Source organism: Coptis chinensis, chromosome 5, assembly GCF_015680905.1.
Source record: "Coptis chinensis isolate HL-2020 chromosome 5, ASM1568090v1, whole genome shotgun sequence".
Lineage (NCBI taxonomy): Eukaryota > Viridiplantae > Streptophyta > Magnoliopsida > Ranunculales > Ranunculaceae > Coptis > Coptis chinensis.
Window position 1 is genome coordinate 46,509,760 of NC_141460.1, and position 21,756 is coordinate 46,531,515.

Sequence of the window (21,756 nt, forward strand, 5' to 3'; positions counted from 1 at the left end):
TCCGCGACACGAGACTAGTATAATAAATCACACATTTGTGATCTTAGTTTTTTTCTCTCTCATCTTTGCTTGAGGACAAGCAAAATGCTGTTTGAGGGTAATTGATCAGTCCCTAAATGTGCGTTTAATTACCTTTACAATACTTCAAATATGCCCTTCTTATGCTTAATAAACATAAAACTTATAGCTTTGGCTACCTTTTGCAGGATACATGCCATTTAGGACGTATATTCCTAATACGTGCATTTTAGCGCAAAAAGGAGTGATATCGACGCTGCTTGGGAAGATTCCATCTTAGGTGAAAAAGTGTCGAAAAGTCAAGGTCAAAGTCAATGGTCAACAGTTAGGGACTCCAAACTAAAAGACGGGAGATCATGTTCTTAACCCAAAGACCAAAGATTATGTCCTCAACTCAAAAGTGGGCATCATTAGCAAGCTTGTTCAAGAACATACCTAAACCCTAATGAGGTGTCTTATTTCTAAAGGATGAGGGCAAAGTTGTAATATGTAAATGGTATAGTATATAAGCCAAAGTGAGAGGAAAAAGAACTTATCCTAAAATTAATCTTTGGTCATTAGGAGTAAATTAATATGTTTTAAATTAATAGTTTAATTGTTATTTAACTTATTTTCCATTTTCATTACTTAAAGCTTGAAGCTTTGTTAAATCTTATTGCTTTTCTTCCATTCAAGTTGTGTTATCTTGTTTTTCATAACAATAGTTCTTCAAAACATCTTTTATTTTATTCATTCACCCAACCAAAGTTGTTTATACTCATTTGAATCAATCAAATGAGTATAACTTGCTAATCAAGTTACCTTGTTCATATCAAGTTCTTCATACTTTTCATTATCAAACAACTCTTATTTCCATGTTTTCAATATCAAAACAACAATAGCTAGTTCTAAACTTCATTATTCATCAAAAACAAACCCAAAAACAATAGAGGAATCAAGAAAAAGGTTTTCCCACTTAGATTTAAGATGAACAACAAAAACCCCAACTCAAACCACCAACTAACAATGTCATTTAGGTCTATAGAACATCGGTCTGCAGAGGTCGTGGAGGGATACCGAGCAGTCTATAGAGGTCGATTAGGCCTAAAATCTCTGGAAACGATCTGATGAAATTGTTTTGGATGCTTTTCTGCGACCTGGTAGGGTCGTCTCGACCAAAACATTAGTTGTGTTTAATTGGAACTGTCAGATGGGGGAGGAGTGCGTGGGCAAGATTTAGAGTGGGTTGGGGCGGAGTGGGAGTGGTTGTGTCCCTCCCCAAACATTATACCACATGAAATGTGATATGAGCTTTTATCATCTTAAATGACTCATGCACTGACAAGTTCCAACATCAATGAAGTTCCTGGATTGTAATAAACAAAATCATAATATCTATCGGATTCATGAATCCAAAATAAAGCCACAGATGCTAGATTCTGTTACAAATGAAGATCATTGTAATAATTGCTCTAACTATTAAAAACAAAACAATTGCTAAACCTTGTGAGAAGCTTAGCAACAAATGCTTCAAATAACACAAATACTCTACATTGTTCAGTTGCACATCTATTTCCCTCACATAAAATATCTATCATACGGAGAAACACCTGCCCATCCTCACTACAAAACTTGTCAACATTGAATTTTTCTAAAGTGTTATACCTAATATCATAACCTAGAACATCACCACCAGGAACCTGACCAACTTCACCACTAGGAACATCACCACCACAAAATCCTGTAGGTTCAACAGAAAATAAAAATAAAAATAAATAGTTGAGCCAACAGTACAATCTAAGTTTACACTATAATGTCATCACCATATAAGTTAAACAAGTGTGAAGCCAAAACATGTGTACTACCTTGCTCACCATTGTGTTTATGCGGATGTGGACACCTAGGCTTTGTGTGCTCTGTAGATTGGCAGTTAATACACTTGTACCTTCGAGATCCCGGTGTTCCTTTATCCAATCTCACTACGGCCACGAAACAGACAGCATTACTTACTACTACACATGCAAGAAATAAAATGTCATGTGCTCCAAGTGGAAAGTTCTAAAACTAAAAGTGAGATGTACATTCATGCATGTTCTTATGTCTTCCCACACCTTGTAATAACATCTTTTGATGTAACTAAAAGATAAATGAACAATCTTATCAATGCACGTTATCCACAGGTCTATACAAAAATGAATTTTATAACGTCAAACTTTCAACTTACACCCTGTATCTCTGTTCAACTCGTCATCTTTCTCACGTACATCAGCAACTCGAGCAGTGCGTTCAACATAGTTGCGGTTAGTACTTGGACTTGTAAAATAGTGCAACACAACGAAAAATGTTGCCTAAATAAAGTAGAATCAACAACTAATAAAAATATACAATTGGAAATATAGACATTAGAAAGTTGGGAGCAAACGAAAGAAAATATCGCAAAGGTAAATAAAACTTACCTCCATCCTTCAGATGCAAGAGTGTGCACGTAGGTTTTGTGTGACTTGTCTGACCACAATGGCCACACTTATTCTTTTTGGTCTCATTGTGACCTTGAAATCTGCTAGGATTTTGCGGTCGACCTTTGGATTTTACATGTGGGGGATCATTAACGGATTGCCGATATGTGGTTTTAGGCGGAGTAAAAGGCATCTCAAAAGAAACACATGGGCTGCCTTCATAAGCTGGTGAAGTCTCATCGATTATTGAATTTTTTGGTGGACTGTTAGGCATCTCAAAAGGAGCATGTAAACTGCATTCAGAAGCAGATGGAGTTCGATTCTTTCTAGAAAAAAAACCTGAAAAAACTTTGAAAGCTTCTATGCTTTTGGCTATTTGGGAGGCCCATGAACATATCTCATTACATTTGGTTGTAAGCTCACTGAAACGTATAACAGAGGCCGCTCGGTCATAAAAGTTGGGATCGCCTAATGGAACAACCAATTTAACAACCTGTGTCCATTTCTTTAAAAAGCAGCTCTAAGGTATCACACGAATGTCCTCATGTTTATAAACTGAAATGATATGTCTACATAGAAATCCACACGACTCAAATAGTTCACACGAATAGCTAGCGTCCTGCAATACAACATTGTATCTCACAGTTGACTTTTTCTGCCTGTTCAAATAGCGACTCATGGTGTACGAATGAATATTTTCACCCACATTTTTTTACCGTCTGTAGTGTACAACACTCCCTCCTTTAATTGGTTCTTAAAACAACCAAAAGCAGCCCGAGCATAGATAGATGCAGCCTGATTTGCATATTCGTTCAAGTAGGTATGAATGACTAGTTTGGTTACTGTTGTCGTTACCTCTTCCTCGTGCTCTTGATGTTGGATATTTGCAACTATCACTTCCATTTTTCCAAACAGCTTAAACAACTGCATTCTAGCTTTCACATGAAGCCGGATTACAGAGTTTATACTCTCACAATGTTGGGTAGTTCTGCAACCGGCAAAGAACTCACCATGGAGATATGCTTCTGCCCACATCTCTTTTTTCTGGTATATCAGATTCACCCATTTCCTATTACTGACTTGGAATTTCTTAACGAGCATTTCCCACCTTTCTTCGAACTCATTGGACAAGCACTTCATAAACATAATAGCGGAGAAATCTTTTGAAAATCCAATGATGTTGATATTGTTGAGGCAATTTTTCATAATGTGCCAAGAGCATAAGCAGTGTTTCAAATTTGGGAGAGTAGATCTCACAACCTCAGCTCGCATATCGCCAAGTCACCATCAGTGATTATTGACTTAGGGTGTTTGACATACATCGCGCCAACAAAAGATTTCAATACCCATTCGTAAGACTCCACACACTCACTTGTCAACAATACAAAACCAAACACTATTGTTTGTCGATGGTTGTTCACTCCAGCAAACACAACAATCAGCATCATGTACTAGTTGCTCATGTATGTTGAATCAAACAACAATACATCTCCAAAGCAACTGTAGTCCGCACATGAGGTGGAATCTGCCCAAAACACTCTAACCAGCTGCCCACCCACATTTAAGTTATACTTGTAATTAAATAAGGGATCTTCCTTCACCTTGTTATCCATAAAAGGCAGCAGTGTGTTGGCGTCACCACCAATACAACAATTTCTCCTATCAAGCCCCATTTGATTATACAAGTCTTTCTTCAAAAAACCAACACTTGAGAAACCTCCAGTCCTATGTGCCAAAACATCCATCACCTTGCATTTACGAACACCAACATCAACTAGTAGGGGTGTCCACAGTTCGGTTCGGTCCGGTTTTAGGTAAAATCTTAAGCCGAACCGGTAGTACTCGGTTCCTAAAAAACAGAACCGATAGCAAACCGATGGATCATAAAAACCGGGTATAGACCGAACCGTAAATTCGGTTCGGTTCGGTTTAAAACCGGCGCTTAAGCCCCTTTTCTAAAAATTCTTATTTAAGCCTGATTTGCACCAAGCCCATACACTGAAAGCCTTCATACATATTGAAAAGCCCAAGTACATGGTCCAATATTTTTTTAGTTAAGTCCAAGCTCTTTAAAGACTTCTCCTAACAATTTTCTTGTAATTTTAGGTGATGTGGGACTAAAAGAAAATGAAGTTATGGTGGACCAGGTAGAGGAGTACTTGCTGAGACAAATTTAGTCCCATATGGGCAAGAGAACACCATATATAAACAAAACTCTTAATAAATAGAGTTACCCTTTTACCACATTTCATGAGCTGTTGGGCTGGACTTTTCATAAGTGCGGTCAAACTTCAATACTAACTCTTGGGGTGTGCTGTATATAGCCGGTTCGGTTCGGTTTAAACGGTTGACCGAGAGCATAAACTGAAAATCGGGCCGAAATGATTCGGTTTACAAAATAAAAACCGTTAACCGAACCGAACTGTGAATAAACCATTGGAACCGGCCGGTTCGGAGCGGTTCGGTTTGGTTTTTTGGTTTTCCGGTTTTAGTGAACAGCCCTATCAACTAGGCTCATAACAAATTTCAAATCTTCTTCATTTACATTTCTATGCGATCTTAAGAACATCGAGCTCAGATCCGGTACAAGTGGATGTGTGTGTTCCCCAATAAAATCATTCACAACCCACAAATTTGATTCAAAATCATAACCAACTTCAAAGCGGGTTTTACATTTAAACCTAGTGATGGGCTTCGACTCTTTGGATTCGATGTCGCATTTTCTGGGTGTGACACTCTTTAGATTTCGTTCACCAATAGCTGAGCATAGAAATCTCCGCTTAACACGAACACCATTTGTACGCATTCTATAAGTATCTTTACGAACACTGAAACCGACTAACTTCACATATTGATTGTAAATTGTGAAAGCCTCCTCAGTGGTCTTGAACTGCATAGAATAGAATGTTGCTTTGTCTTCTTCGAAAACTCTACTAGCCTCACACCCGTCACTGTCTCCATCACTGTTCTCATGAATTTCAACATTTCCACCATCCTCTATAGATCTCCCCATAGATGTCACATCCACAAAATTCCTATCCTCATACGTAAAACTATCAAAACATGCATTGCGAAGCCAATCTTCTTCATCGTCAGAAATGTGATTCACCATCGGATCGCTACATGAAACAAGTGCACTTTTAACGCATATTCACTCGATTTCATACTCTACTAAGTAATCACAGTGGTAATAGAAAAACAAAAAAACATAAATGCTTGAACAATAAAATGGTCATAAACAAACAACTATGGTGCTCAAACCATATGCCACTTTGGAAAAATTCAATGTCAAGTTCATTTAACATTGGAGAAAAGCTCAACATGATATACCTGTCTAACTACTGCGCATCAATTTTTAAATCAACAAAAGAGCAAATGTGTGTGATTTACAGTTCAAATTGTGCAAATCACACCATTCAATTGAGAAATTTTACTTTGACATGAAAAAGAGAAGGAGCCAAAAGAGAAATCAACTAACCTCATATTTAGAATTATGGAAGATCAAAGTACACTATGAGAGTAAAGAAATGGAGGCAAGAGTTCTCTAATTGAACGGATTTTAGTGAGAGAAAAAGTTTAGTTGCGCACCATAACCCATAATGCGGTTATGTTGTTGTTGTTGACTTGTTTTGAGAGATAACTCTATTACTTGTTGACTTGTTTTGTTACTCGGTTAATAATGATGACCTTCAATTAAGCCCATAACTTTTCTTCTTAGATTAGAATTGAATTATGGTACTTGCTATGGGCACCTTTCATTTTTTGTTGATATATATTATTACTAGTTTGCCATTGACCTATGAACAATGGGTCTCGTCGCAACAGTCAAAATGTACGCCAAACGGAATACAATCCATATGGTTCCAAAACTGATGCGCAGATGGTGTAGAGCTCGACACTTAATTACAAATAGTTGAGATACTGCATTACAAGCAAGACAATCACAATTTATAGCATTGAATATTCTCAGTCTAATATTGACAGACGAACACACTAATGATGGATCCAAAATACCAATAGTATATGTTATCGACTAAGTCCAAATTGTTTTCCAATTTGATGTGAATGGGTCGTTTGGAACTGACCAAATTCGATGTGGTTATGCTAATTTGGTTTTTAATTCAATTTTTTTTCTTGAATAAGATGTCTGTATTGGTAAAATTTGTTTGGTTTGGATGTATGTATGTTTAGAATTTGGATAGGATGAAACTTACAAAATTCCAATGTGTTTTGGACCCAATGGCATTGTGGAGTCGTTTGATGTAGAGTTGGATGGTCTAGTGAACTCGTTGAAAGCATACTCACCAATCTAGAGAGGTCGTTTAGACGAAATACTGCAAACGGCATGGTTGGGTCGTGGGAGTGTTCTGTGGACGGTCTAATTAGACCGTTGAAAGCATACTCGAGTGATCTTGGTGAGAGTAGCGGAAAGAGTATTCTGTTTATTGGTTTTTACATTTTCTACCCTTTTATGTGGAAACTTCGTTTTTACCCTTTACTGTTCCTTTCACTAAAACTTACTCGCCCGGTCACCAGCCATAAATCTAGCGCACCCATACACCCTGCGCACCCTAGATTTAGCCTAATTTTATTACTTTCGCCATTCACAAATATTCATGGTGAAAATCACCATGAAGAAAAATAAACGTTTAAATACATTCCTATCTCACTTTGCCATATGGAAGCGTAAATAACCAAGAAGTCAAAATTTGCCATGACATTTTCAGTTGGAGCTCAAGAGAGACTGATCATCACTTCATCCTTCTCTTTCTGTAATGGATAAAAGATGAAAAGTAGGTCAAATATCTTCACTCGTGCAACACGTACTAGGGGAGCATAACAGGTCATTAGCAAGGTTCACTTACATTTGATATAGTTATCCAAGATTCTAGTGTCTGAAGAGCTTTTCCAGATAAATGTGTGTCTCGAGCGACTTGTACTCCTTCAGCTAGATTGCTTACACGCCCACAGACTAAGAGAGCTGCTGCCGCATTTAGGACCTATTGATTGTTCAGATATTACAATAAACTCTTTAGTCATACAAAATCATATAATGAAGTCATTTTTATGAGGTAAGCAGTTACTTGGAATAACATGGTTGTGTATACAGAAAAATATATAAAGCCAAAATCGCTTTAATTACGATTTGCCAGAGTCATGATGAAAGCCCTGAATATTTATCAAATGGAAGACAGCTACCACATACTGCCAAAAGGTGCCGTCTGGGAGCCACATGGGTAGGTTTTCGACTGCTTCAAAATCCACCCATGACCTGCCCAGCAGCAGTGGCGCTGCCCAGGCAGACACCTTTGTAAAGTGGGAAAGACGTTTAAAACCTAAGTTACATTGACACGGATGTGTGTTCGACTCCGACACGGATACAAAGTGTTTGACACGACGAAATATCAAAAATTGAGGTATATCACATACAACATGCATCCAATATGAGTCCGACACGGACACGTGGATATGTGTCCGACGCAGATTATTTTTTAAACATGGCTTGTCCATGTAACATAGTTTAAAACTAAATGTAACTTCAGAAAATAAAAGCCCAACAGAACACAACTTTCAAAGAAGCCCAAACTTCAATCAAACTCTCGACCTTCTATCCTAGAAGTAAGCCTTCTCTCCCTTCACTCCCAACGGCTGTACGCATTTTTCAGTACTTGTACGACACTCCAACACTTTTGGTGTTTACAGGTTTAGAAAATATGATGTATCACACTATTGTGAAAATACTCATAAGAGCAAAAAAAGCTGAAAGAAATGTATTTCCTGAGATGTAGACATGTTTTATGTTACTGTAAAACATTAAAAAAAATATGAGTCAAAATACATGTTAACACCACCACCTCCCTTTACTTTGACAGCATAGAAGCTACCACACTCACTTAGTGAACATTTTTGAGAATCTGAGAGACCACGAATTAGGCAAAGTTCCACCATGTTATGCTTCAATCTAAGTGCAAAATGCACATTAAGTTTTTACATGGTAAAGAAGAGTTGACTGCAAAGTGGACAAGTTACTTGGGTTTAGTGTCAAACCATATATATGTAGTGTCAAACTTGCAACAAATTGGCTATACTCAATGAGACAATGACTGTCTTTAGAGTTGGCCTCATAAAAATTTGGTTTAAAACAAAAAAAAATTAATGTATTCAAAAGAAACACTTTCAGGCCTTCTGAAAACTTTAAGAAAATAAAAGTTAACAAAATTAAGAATAAATATTATAAGAGAGAAAAAGAATCTTTCAATAATCTAAACGATACAAGATTCATTTCTAATTTCCTCCCTTGGTAAGTTGGTAGTAATGACGGGGGACGGGCCATTGACCAAATGTTGTATCTATCCAAAAATTAAGTATATACTATAGAATTAGAAAGTAATAGATCTCAGACAGAACAAGAAAGAAAACACACTTACAAGTGAATCTGCTATAGATCCTTTCTCGCCGGAGAGAACACGCTTTAGTACCTCAGCATTGAACTCTGGACCTCCCCCTCGCAAGCTTTCAAGAGTACAGCGAGGAATACCAAACTCCACTATACAGCACACGATGTCGCTGAGTTAGAATTATCATCCAAATTAATAACAATTACAATTAACAGCACACAAATCTCATTCCTCCATTGAAAACAAGTACTTGGCACTGATCTAAGGAACACCATAAAGAGGTTCAGACAAATGATTTTTCAGAAGGATTTCAAATTTGTAAGAAAATGAAAGTGTACATTAAAAGCTTAAAATGGATATTCCCAATACTGTGGTTGGTTGATATAATACGTTTTGCCTAAATAAAAAATACCATTATTACTAATATAAGAGTAAAATTTTAGTATAGCTAATGAGAGAAATTTTTTGAGAGAAAAGAGAGTCTGGCTTAATTATTTATATATGAAAAATAGCGGTTTACAATATGTAAGTGTCTCGGCTTAGAACTCTATATATGACCATAGCATTGTAACTCATCCAATTTAATTGCTTAAGACAAGTATGAAACCTCATAGAGCGTTTACAATATGGGGAGGCAAAGTGCCCAACCTATATAATGTCTCGGCTAGAACTCTAACAATTAGTACTATTATTATTATTACTGTAATTATATCATTACCACTACTACTTTTATTTTTATTTTTGTTGATAACAGTCAATTTCCTCCGCATAGATTTTTGTTGATAATAGCAAACTTACTGTTATTATACTATAACATAGAATTTTGTTCACAAATCTACAAAGAGATTACAACTTGATAGGCCACCGTAGCAAGAACTACTCCGCCTCCATACAGAGGAAACCCCATATATATTAGATTCTCTCAAAGGACACGCATATCCCACTTACACATGAAATCTTGAAATTTCACCCCCTTGAAGCTAGGATCAGAGATTTTCTGAACTTAACAAGAAGCAATGATGCAAAGGAGGAAATGACACTAAAATTTGATCAACTGCAAATGCATTAAATTGCAGAAGCATTAAAAGGCTTTCAAGGGCGTACTAGCCTTTGAAACCTTTCTCTGATTATCATTTAATGCAATCGCAATCACATAAAATGTAAACTCCACAAATTCTCCGCTAAAATCAATATTCAATTCAATCAAACTCTGATTTGGTTAAAGGCCTAGAACTCCTTAAATAATGGGGAAAAAAATCTAAACTAATCACAACCCTAATTTCAGCATAACTCTCTACATTCATTTGAAACCCAAAATTCGCCTAAACTAAATAATCTCAAAACCGAAATTAACCTAATCTAATCATCCCTTAAAATAAGGAAACCAATTGGGACTCGAAATAAGGGTAAAAACCCCCAAATTACATAATAGCATAATCCTCTCTCCAAATAAGCTACAACCTTTGCTCTTTAATTAGAGTTGAACCAAAATTATTCCTTGAGCAAGGTCCTGCACACCCATATATGCTCCCAAAAAGAAATGGAACAACTGGCCCCAGTTTAAAAATTATTTATGAGCATACCCCAAACAGTAATCCAATACGGGATCTTAGGCTCCATAAAGTACCACTTACATACACGTTCCCCCATATTAAGCCATCACAACCAACTTAAGGCCTCGTCTTCTGGATACCTCCATCGCCTTTTTGTAATTAATACTTTCTTGTAATTAACAACAAGTACTTGCAACCCAAACCTGTCTCTTGGGAAGGAAAAGTTCGTCTACGTAACCAAACAAAGTTATCCCCCAAAGGCCCAAACTATTCGGAAAACACACACACACTATAGATTAGATGTGACCTGAATAGCTTCTTCGAAATGGATTTGAATGCTTTTAGCTCCAAATGGAAAGCTTACCACATCCCAACCCATTGGCAATTACTTCTATATTATCCAGCTCCCCCACTTCATAAATCTTCGACTTTGTCAAGTTAACTATCAATCTGCATATCAAATCAACTCAAACAAGCAAGAAGATTTTTTAGAGCATTTTTATTCTCCCAGTGGCACTGGTGGAAACTGTTGGGTGATTTGGAAACAGCAAATGTTAGATGGAAATCACCCTCCCTACTAGACACTATGAGCCTATCAATAGTTCTTTCTCTACCAAGAGACCGTCATCCCACTATAAGTAGTCTATTGCCTATTATGTATTTTCCATTTATTAAGTTTGCATGTGCATGGCATGTGCCTATACCTCTATAAATAAGTAGGTGGTGTGTACAAGAAAGACACACTTTTTTACCCTAAACTATTTTCTTTTCTCTGTTTTTCCATTTGGTATGGGAGCCTCCACAACCCAAACCCACCATACCTCCCTCTCCATTTCAGCACCACCAGTCAGCCTTGGCTGCTGGAATCTTTCTAGGAGGCTGATTAGCCACATGTAAAAGGCAATCAACACTCCTTTTTTTTGTTTATTTTCTTTTCCCACCAATATATTCCTATGATGATGATCTAATATAGAGTCAATCATCCACTCTTGTCATCAAATACTTTTTTTTACGTGATTTGTGATTTAATTGCCTATTCAATATGGCCAAGAACGATGAGCAGACAACTTCTCCCCCTCCCACATCTGAAACTGGTGTGTACAATGCAATCTCGATAGATAATCCTAGTCTCCAAATCACCACAGTAAGACTTGATGGCAAGAATTTTCTGATATGGGCGCAGTCTGCCAGGATGTATATTGTCGGCCGAGGTAAATATGGATATCTGACAGGAGATCCAAAAGAACCCACTTCTTCTGACAAATCCTATCCCAAGTGGTTTTCTGAGAACTCACTTGTGATGTCGTGGCTTGTTCATTCCATGCAACCGAATATTGCAGTGGGATATATGTTCATGCGGACAGCCAAAGAAATATGGGATTCAGTCCACAACACCTATTCACAACGCCAGAATAATGCTAGAAGTTTTCAACTTGGTACATAAATCACCGACCTCAAATAGGGTGATCTGTCTCTTTCTGAATATTATGCCAAATTGCGTGCTATTTGGGAAGAAATGAATCATTATGAATCGTTTCTTCTTTGGAAAAATATTGAAGATGCACGACTTTATGTGATGTTCATTGACAAGCAGAGTGTTTCAGTTTTTAATGGGGTTAAATTTAGAATTTGAGTATGCTCGGATTCATATCCTTAATCGGGAACCGTTTCCAAATCTGAATGAAGCCTACTCATTTGTACTGTCTGATGAGAGTAGATGATCTTGTCTACCCCCTCTTGTTTCTACTGCTGATAAGTCAGCCATAGTCTCACAATCTGTACGCCAATCACATGGGTCATCTGGTGCACCTTCTCCACCTTTGCTCCATATTCCAAATCGTAAGAACTCTTCTGGTACTTCACAAAAAGGTGGTCGACCTCGGTGTGAACATTGCAACAAGTGGAATCACATGAAGGCCACATGTTGGATTCTTCATGGACAACCTGCTCTCCCACCTAATTCTGGTCAGCAGCGTTCTTCTTAGCCTCGGTCTTCAGCCCATGCCATCTCTTAATCTGACACCACTTCTCCTGTTGCAATTACACTGGAGGACATTGAGAAGTTTCGAAAGTTTTTTTCTCAAATGGATAATGCAGCTCCTACATCAACTTCAACATTTGCTCAAATAGGTACATTTGCATCTGCAATGTGTCGACCTCAAGGTCTCCAGTTTGGATTATCGATTCCGGTGTGTCTGACAGTATGACTGATATGGCATCTTTCTTTCGGTCTTATGGGGTCTTATCTGGCCTAGATAAAGTGCGCCTTGCAGATGGTTCTCAATCCTCTATTGCAGGGAAGGGGCAAATTCCTCTTACCCCTTCCCTACCACTTACTGATGTGCTCCACGTTCCTAAATTAACTACAAATCTAATTTCCGTAAACAATATTACAAGAACATTAAACTGTCGCATAACTTTTTATCCATCTCATTGTGTTTTCAGGATCTGGTGACACAGAAAGTGATTGGCAGTGGACGTGAAGAAGGAGGTTTATACTTGTTGGATTTACCACAGTCTCTTGTCCATGCATGTTCTTCTCAAAGTTTAGTGCCTAGTGAGAATAAAAAACAGTTGATACGATGGCATATCTGCCTAGGTCATGTTTCGTTTAGTTATCTTAGGTATCTTGTTCCGTCATTATTTCAGCAAGTGTCCTTCTCAGAGTTGAGTTGTGAAGTGTGTCAGCTTTCTAAGCATACTAGGGTTGTATATCCACCAAGTATTAATAAAATTGCAAATTCTCCTTTTGACCTTGTGCACTCTGATGTCTGGGGTCCTTTCCCTGTCCCCTCAACTTTGGGCTTTCGCTATTTTGTTTTATTTATTGATGATTGCACTCGTGTGACTTGGGTGTACTTGATGAAAACTAAAGATGATATGTATTCCATCTTTCAAAAGTTTATAGTGATAGTTCAGACCCAGTTCGAGAAGACAATTAAAACAATCAGATCTGATCAAGGAGGTGAATATACTTATGGTGGTGTTAAAGAATTGTGTGACGAGTTAGGTATTCTGCATCAGTTTTCTTGTGTAAAGACACCTCAACAAAATGGGTGAGCTGAGAGGAAAAATCGCCATATCCTCGATTTGGCTAGAGCCATATCGATTGGGATGAATGTCCCTAAGACTTTTTGGGATGATGCTGTTTTTACAGCTATGCAAATGATCAATCACACACCTTCTCGCCTCTTACAGTTCAAAACACCACATTCTTCTCTATCCTACTTCTCCACTTTTTCTAATTCCACCCAAGGTCTTCGGGTGTGTATGTTTTGTTCAAAATATGAGTCGGGATCGTACCAAACTTGATCCACGGTCGTTGAAATGTGTGTTTTTGGGATATGCCCACTCTCAAAAAGGTTATAGGTGTTATCACCCACCCAGCCGCCGTTTTTTGGTCTCTATGGATGTCACTTTTTTTTAGCACGAGGCCTATTTTCAGGGAGCGGTTGAGTCTCAGGGGGAGTGGTTTAACTCTATGGTTTATGATCCGCCTCTTTTTCCTGTTGCATCCATTCCACTACCTGTTATGTGTGAGGATTCTCCAGATACTGAATCTGCTCCCACTTTCGTCTCCAATGATGGCCCACCACTAAAGGTCTATGCTCACCGCAAGAAAAAATTGAAGACCACGTCCCCTCCATACTGCCAAGTCATTTCGGCACCAGATCTAGAAAAATTGAAGTCTGCATCCCCCTACTGAATGCCAAGTCACTCCAGCACCAGATCCTACACCTGTTGTCGTTGCGCATCCTATTGCTCTACGTAAGGAACATCGTAAGTGTACCACATCCCGTTCAGATTGCCAAGTCACTTCCATGCCTGATCCTATGCCGGACTTGAATGATCGTCCTATTGCTATACGCAAGGAACGTCGTAAGTGTACATATCCCATCTCCAACTATGTTTCTTATCATGCATTATCTCCTTCGTATCATGCATTTCTTGCCTCTTTGGACTCTTTTACTGTACCAACAAGTGTTTCAGATGCTTTGTCTCACCCTCAATGGCGGGATGCAATGAATGAGGAGTTGCAGGCACTTGAAAAAAATCAGACTTGGGAGTTGGTGTCTTTACCTCTAGATAGGAAAGCGGTTGATTGCCGCTGGCTTTTTACAGTGAAACAGAATCCTGATGGATCTATCAACAAATACAAGGCACGGTTGGTTGCTAAAGGCTATGCTCAAACACGTAGGGTTGATTATCAGGAAACTTTTGCACCTGTAGCAAAAATTGATACTATTTGTGTACTTATCTCCATTGCCGCTAATAAATCTTGGCCTAAGTTTCATTTACATATTAAGAACGCATTCCTAAATGGCGATTTAAAAGAGGAGGTATACATGAGAACTCCTCCTGGCTTCCGCTCCACTCATTCTGATGGTATGGTATGTCGCCTTAAACGGTCATTATATGGGCTTAGGCAATCTCCTCGTGCTTGGTCTGATCGGTTTGGTAATGCCATGGTGGCTTTTGGTTATGTTTGGAGTCGAGCAGATCATACTCTCTTTCTTCGCCATACTCAAGGTGGCTCAGTTTCTCTAATTGTGCATGTAGATGATATTGTTATTACTGGTGATGACGCTTCAGGTATCCAAAGTCTTAAGGATTATCTCAGTCAGCAATTCGACATAAAAGACTTAGGTCCTCTTCGGTTCTTCTTGGGTATAGAAGTTGCTCGTTCTGATAGTCGTATATTTATCTCTCAACGTAAATATGTTCTTGACTTACTTACCACTACCAGCCAGTTAGGTGCCAAGCCTGCTGAGACTCCAATTGAGCAAAATCACCATCTAGGCGATTCTGAAGGGGAGCTCTTACCTGATGTCAACCAGTATCAACGTCTTGTGGGCAAGCTGATTTGTCTCTCCATGACTTGTCCTGATATTGCTTATGCGGTAACTGTTGTTAGTCAGTTTATGCACTTACCTCGTACGCCTCACCTGGTTGCAATTACTCATATCCTTCGGTATTTAAAAGGAACTCCAGGTCGTGGGCTCTTCTTTCAGTCCAATGGCCACCTTCGCATACCTTCGCATTGAGGCATGGACTGATGCCGATTATGCTGGTTCTGTGTCTGACCGTCACTCCACTTCTGGATATGTGCTATGGTTGGTGGTAATCTTGTCACGTGGAAGAGTAAAAAACAGTCGGTGGTTTCTCGCTCTACTGCTGAGGCTGAATTTCGTGCCATGGCTCATGGGGTCTGTGAGTTTATGTGGTTGAGGAAGCTGCTCTCTGATTTTTTTGTCTGTCTCTTTACCTCTTTCTCTATATTGTGACAACAAATCAGCTATCAGTATTGCTGCCAATCCAGTTCAGCACGACCGCACCAAGCATGTTGAAGTCGATAGACAATTTATCCGTGAGAAATTGTTATCGGGTCTGATCTGCACTCCGTTTGTTCCTACTTCTGAACAACTCGCTGATGTGTTCACCAAAGCAGTTAGCCGCAATGTGTTTTCATCTTCTATGTCCAAGCTGGGCATGTCTGATATCCACGCACCAGCTTGCAGGGGAGTATAAGCAGTCTATTGCCTATTATGTATTTTCCATTTATTAAGTTTGCATATGCACAGCATGTGCCTATACCTCTATAAATAAGTAGGTGGTGACGTGGTGTGTACAAGAAAGACACTTTTTTACCCTAAACTATTTTCTTTTCTCTATTTTTCCATTCCAACTTCGCAACTTGATTACCATCGGAAATAAGAAAGGTAACGAGGGTCCACCTTGTTTCAACCCTCTTGTACTTGGTGGATATAACGGTCTATATTGTTGCGATCTTGTATCAAATGCTTTCCATGCATGAGTTTTTTGGAAATGACGATAGACCGATAGCCATGGTGCATAGTTTAGCAAGGATCAATAATAATAGAGTTGAAACTTTTTAATGCACACAGACTTGGCGATTTCCATGGCTTGCCATGGCACATTCAATCCATGTGGTCCCATCCTTTTGTGCCCTTGTTTATTTTGCTTAGTGCAATCAAAATTGAGATCAGTTCGAAGAATCGAGTATATAGGGTTCTACGGTTCTAGGAAGCACGGACATAGTTTAGCTAAAGACGCGACATTATAATTTTACTTACTGATCGTATAAATAAATAAGAAATTTACACAGTAACCATGTTATCTTATTATGTAAATATTGATACTATTTATGAGATCTTAAACTTATTCACAAGTCACTTATGTTTTTAGTGAGCACATCCATTATATTTGAAGTGTACAAGACTACTAAGTGACAGACAGGTGGTCTGACACAACAGGTCACTATGTTTAAAGTGTCTGTGTTCCCTAGATTGGGGATGGTGTTTGTTACTTGGTTTGTGTATATATTCGAAGCTCCACCGAGAGATATGGAAGTTAATCCACGTCTATCAGAAGTAAGTTATACAGTTGTAAACTCAAACAAAGTAGCTTGGGCTTGTCTGCATTGTGAAAAATTGGGTAAGTATCTTAGAGATAAGATATTAAAGTTTTCTTATTTTTCTATACTCATGGTCTAGGCAACTTACATATTTGTTAATTAAAGTTTTCTTATTTGTCTGGGTAGTAATGATTATGGTATTTCAGTGCAAGGGCTATTATGTCTGGCTCTGGCATAGCCATATAGGGGTAAGGCTGAACTTCTATATCTCCCTGCTAGTGCAGTACTTCCTTTTCTCTGTTCCCTCTAAAAGCCCACCATTTATCTTGTCGCTTAGTAAGCGACAATGAAAACTATTATGGTGCCTAGCCATTTAATTTTCCAAATGTAGTCAAGAGTCATTTAAAGGTTTGTGATGGACGTAAAAGGATGCAGAAGTATGGCGTACAATCAGAAGGAAGTAAATATGTTAATATAAATTGGTGAGTGAAATGTAGTTATAATTGGAGAGCCACCAGGCAATCTAAATGTACGTGATTCAATTAAATTTCAACTCCAAGTCAATTTTCATGAACTAAAGTGTTGGAAGCTAAGTTACATTGACATGGATACGTGCGTCCGTATCCGACACGGATACAAAGTGTCTGACACAGCGAAATATCAAAAATTACATACAATATGTGTCCATGATGTGTCCGACACAGACACGTGGATATGTATCCGGCACGGATTTCTTTTTAAATATGCCATGTCCATGTAACATAGACTTGGAAGGGACTGGAAAACTGGGTTTATAATGATGGCTCCGTTGGACTGGATGAATGACTATGCAATTGAGAGTCCACAATTTATTTAACTAAATACAAGAGATAGGTACAGATCATGTTACTTGTAGGAACAAAAATTGAAAAGATGTGGGAAGAAAAACTTTACATGGATCAAAGGGGAACCTCTCAATACCCTGGGGGGTGACATCAAGGACTAGTCCTGGACCTGTAAAAACAATACCACGCAGAGTAGATGTAAGATTCATGCCAAGCCTATTGATTCACACAAGAAGACCACACAGAAAACATCCTACTAAGAATTCCAACACATCACTGCAAACATATGGTAACAAGTTCGAAAGTAGCTTAACTTTCCATTAAAAACTTGATTAAAAAACTCAAAAAATGAAAAATACAGTGGTATGTACAAAACATACTTCAGACTAGATGATCTTTTATTAAAATCTATTGTTTATGCTACTATTTTTTATTTTTAAAATAAGACTATACGTTTAACAATTACTGGATGCTACAAAGATTATGTGAAAAATAAACAGGTTATACAGATAGTTCTATGAAAACTCCGTTACAGGCATGAGTTGCAGAGCAGATTGCTAAAACATCTACTAAGAAAGCGTAGTTCAGGTAATAATAAGAAAAAGATCTTACCTAAGGGACTCATCTCGTCCAAACCCTCTGAGTGAACGACTAAAGCCCTTTTCATGCCAAATCTTTGCAGTGCATTAGCCATTTTCTCCACCTGTTCAAAAACATCAATTTAGTAGAGCATCAATGAAGAAAAATAACAGAACCCAAACAGGTGTATCATATGGAAATTATCGTGTTAATGCACATCAATGTCTAACATTTATTTTAGCAAGTATAGAAATGGAAAATATTCTGTAAACAGGTCTTTTGATTATTATAGAACTTCATACTTTCCATGCAAATGGTCAAAATATGGGCATACAGGTTTTAAGGACGATTTGACATGAAAATGAGATTGAAGAACAGATTGTGGAATGGCAGTGGAAACTATTAGCAAAGGAGTTGAGAACCTGAAATGTAGGCACCAACCTCCTACAACAAGTATCAAGAAATTTATCGACACTGATAGAGATATAGTAGGCATGATAAATTTAATAACCAGTGTGCTAACCTGTAAATGAGGATAATTACTAGACTTGGAATACACTGGTTTAGGTCTCTACGAATCTGACAGTCGAAAACATAAAACTGGGAGTGATGAAACAGAAAACAGAAACAGAAACAATTAACCCCCACTACAATATTACCTATACACATCTTCAGCCATAAAATACTCAAAAACTATTACAACATTCAAGCCGTCTAATGTATTCAATGCAAATATAAATAAATAAAATAGTCTAAATAAAAATGAAGAATGACACACATGAGTAATTGATGTGTCCAAATATAACATCGAACTACAATAACCAACTGAAATAAAGGAAACTGGTGTTACTTAGAGCCATAAGCTCTCCAGAAAGGCTAAATGGAGAACATTTCTTCCACCCAAAAATTAACTAAGTAAATAAAAAGAATCCAGAAAATTCAAGTATCCGTCAACTATGCAGTCAAAAGTGTGCCTAGTGCTTGTGCGTAGAGGCTCGCACCAGCACCTTCAACGGATAAAAGTTGGACTGATGTAGTAAAAAAGGAGAATAAAGAGCAAAAGACTAGAAGCTATAATCCACAAGGTAGGAACTTACTAACTCTTCCTTGTACACGCCAACAACTGCAAAAGGTACCCGTGCAGGATTTAGCATAGGACCCAAGATATTGAACACAGTCTTCACCTTTAGTTTTTTTCGGACAGGACCAACAATTTTCATTGCAGGATGGTACTTGGGGGACATCATAAAACCAATGCCTGCTTCCTCAACACACCTTTTTACCTCCTAATACCAAAAAACAAAATACAATCGAGAATACCATAAATAAACAAAACTGAGAAGCCAAGTATTCAGGCACATTTAAGTTTTTAATTGGATACCACACAGTTGCCAAATTGAATGCAAGAAAATCTCTAAAAGCATGTGTTGTTTTCTACTGACAGTAACGATCATGTTCGAACTGCTAGTACGTGTCAAGACATTATCAGAAAGTCTAATTGATAGATCACTATGAGAATAAACGATGAGAAGGGCTTTAAGAGTAAGCTCTGTAATTGACACAAAAGAAAATAAAAAATAAAAATAAAATAAGAAGCAAGCAAGCAAGCAAATTACTGATATTATCAATTTGGCTAGTTATTTATCCTGTCAATCTTTTCCCCCAAGTTAAAATGAAATTGAAGTTCTAGATGTGAACAGGGACCAGTTGAATAAATGAAGCAGACCAGATGGTCCTACTTTTTCAGTTTTGAAAACAAATATTTTCATAACCAGCTCTATTGCAACAACCACTAATTTATTGATTGGTGGGTTCAGGATAACTAGTCTCCCAGCAAGTATGCTTTATTACCCCAAGTACATATATATTTTACAATGAGGCCTCTTCAATGCTCTTCTAGTATTAATAGCATTTGCAACATGCTTCTGACTTAAAATACAGGTTGTTAGAGAACCACATAAATTCTACCAACCAGATAAAAATATCTACAAAATAAAAACAGAGCAAAAAGTATATATCAATGATTCAGAACTACATAACCATATCAGATTCACTGACCTCAGGTTCCAAATCAATGGCAACTCCTAATTCTTCTAAAACATCAGCACTTCCACAAGCAGAAGAGCTAGACCGGTTTCCTTGCTGCAATCCAAAAACAACATACCATTAATCACAACATTTTTTTTTTCTGAAACAATTTCCAGTGTCATAAATGAGTAGTGGGGAGACTATCTTCATCACCTTTGCAACTTTGGCACCAGCAGCAGCAGCAAGAATAGATGCCCCAGTTGAAATATTAACAGTATTTGCCCCATCACCACCTGTCCCAACAATATCAACAACATCACCAAGTCCTTCAATCTTCCTACATTTCTTAATCATCGCACGTGCCAATCCTACAATCTGCACAACTTCACAAATAAGTAAAACCTCTTCTACTAAAAAGCAAAAAAAAAAAAAAAAATTTACCTCTTCAAAAGTCTCTCCTTTGGCTCTTAAAAGAACAAGAAAAGCACTGATCAAAGCTTCGTTCCCTTCATTCAGTAAATAATCAAGTGAATCTTCTGCCTCTTCTTCTGATAAATCCACTCGACTTATAAGCGATTCTATTAACTACACCGGAACAAAAAAAAAAACATCATCATATATATATACAAAGCAAAAGTATTAATCCAGTTAAAGATTTACTACCTTATTAAAAGACGAAGAAACTGAAATTCCAGGAGCACTACTAATAGCCTTAGCTGTTAAAGCTGTTTGTTTAAATGGAAAAGCAATAGGTGATGTGGTTTGAATCCCGAAACATTTCTGAGAAGGCTTGGGAATGAAGCAATAAGAAGAAGAAACAGGAACAACAAGAGAGTGTATGAATGCTGCCATGTAACTCTCTCTTCTTGACCAGATTCTAAAAACAATTCTTTACTCTTCTTATTCTTATTCTTATTCTTATTCTTATTCTTATTACTTTCAAATTATATATACTAGTGGAGGGCACGTGCTACGCACGTGAATGATGGCAAGTATATTGTAATTTGTTATGGTAAAGATCGCAATTTGATTATTATTATTGAAAGAACTAATTTACAACACATTCGAAAAGTATTTTTAATGCCACAAAGCTAGAGCACCATCAATCATACACTCTTTCACTGGTGCAGTTCTTTATTCCATTTCTCATATGACTTCTCCAAAGACTCACTACACTTTGAGATCATCTCGAGAACTTAATAAACAAATAAAATGGTTGGAAATCTAGTTTGAGTATCTATCTAGGTTCTATTACGATGGTATTGTAATATATGAATTCAGCGTAATAGTTTCTAGGTTCCCTTCTTTTGTCGCAACATCCGCGATGAAATCATCGGCCCTCGCGAATGTATGTGAGATGCACCACGACGTGGTCAAGTTTTTTGGGCGCCCTCTTCCATCTTCTTTGTTAGGGTCCATGGAATGGTAGTTTTTCTAAATAGGGAATTGCCGACATAGAGATGAGATTGAAATTGAGATCTTTGTCAAAGTTGATACAGGCATTTGGTCTCTTTGATTGGGTTACGCGGAAGAGAATGATGAGAT

General features: G+C 37.7%; 3 protein-coding genes across 4 annotated transcripts; 1 reads left to right on the plus strand and 2 right to left on the minus strand.

Annotated features, from left to right (window-relative positions):
* Window positions 1–3,128: 3,128 nt before the first annotated feature.
* On the minus strand, window positions 3,129–3,725 carry LOC147497684 (protein FAR1-RELATED SEQUENCE 5-like). The gene has a single exon (XM_086562972.1). The coding sequence runs from the start codon at window positions 3,723–3,725 to the stop codon at window positions 3,129–3,131; it is 597 nt and encodes a 198-aa protein (XP_086419098.1).
* Window positions 3,726–7,029: 3,304 nt separating this feature from the next.
* On the minus strand, window positions 7,030–21,163 carry LOC147497685 (anthranilate phosphoribosyltransferase, chloroplastic-like). Of its 2 annotated transcripts, XM_086560045.1 has the most exons (10): window positions 20,875–21,163; window positions 20,653–20,796; window positions 20,425–20,586; window positions 20,242–20,325; window positions 19,281–19,469; window positions 18,217–18,307; window positions 17,714–17,773; window positions 8,882–9,000; window positions 7,319–7,453; window positions 7,030–7,223 (listed from the first exon to the last, which is right to left on the minus strand). In XM_086560045.1, the coding sequence occupies exons 1-10, from the start codon at window positions 21,061–21,063 to the stop codon at window positions 7,188–7,190; spliced, it is 1,209 nt and encodes a 402-aa protein (XP_086416171.1). In that variant the 5' UTR covers window positions 21,064–21,163; the 3' UTR covers window positions 7,030–7,187. The 2 variants fall into 2 exon arrangements, with proteins under 2 accessions (XP_086416171.1, XP_086416170.1); XM_086560044.1 differs by having other exon boundaries at window positions 20,425–20,796.
* Window positions 11,447–12,858, plus strand: LOC147497686 (uncharacterized). Its single transcript, XM_086560804.1, has 2 exons — window positions 11,447–11,847; window positions 11,996–12,858. Exons 1-2 carry the CDS (start codon window positions 11,447–11,449, stop codon window positions 12,123–12,125), a joined length of 531 nt encoding a protein of 176 aa, XP_086416930.1. The 3' UTR covers window positions 12,126–12,858.
* Window positions 21,164–21,756: the final 593 nt, after the last annotated feature.

Bases quoted from the DNA above. Each gene is read 5' to 3' on its own strand.
- LOC147497684 (XM_086562972.1), bottom strand. From the start codon at position 3,725: ATGCGAGCTGAGGTTGTGAGATCTACTCTCCCAAATTTGAAACACTGC.
- LOC147497686 (XM_086560804.1), top strand. From the start codon at position 11,447: ATGGCCAAGAACGATGAGCAGACAACTTCTCCCCCTCCCACATCTGAA. The intron at 11,848-11,995 runs AATCACCGACCT...TTCATTGACAAG, and splicing joins AGTTTTCAACTTGGTACATA to CAGAGTGTTTCAGTTTTTAA.
- LOC147497685 (XM_086560044.1), bottom strand. From the start codon at position 21,063: ATGGCAGCATTCATACACTCTCTTGTTGTTCCTGTTTCTTCTTCTTAT. The intron at 20,797-20,874 runs GTAGTAAATCTT...GTTCCGGTGTAG, and splicing joins TTTCTTCGTCTTTTAATAAG to TTAATAGAATCGCTTATAAG. The intron at 7,224-7,318 runs GTAAGTGAACCT...TATCCATTACAG, and splicing joins CTTGGATAACTATATCAAAT to AAAGAGAAGGATGAAGTGAT.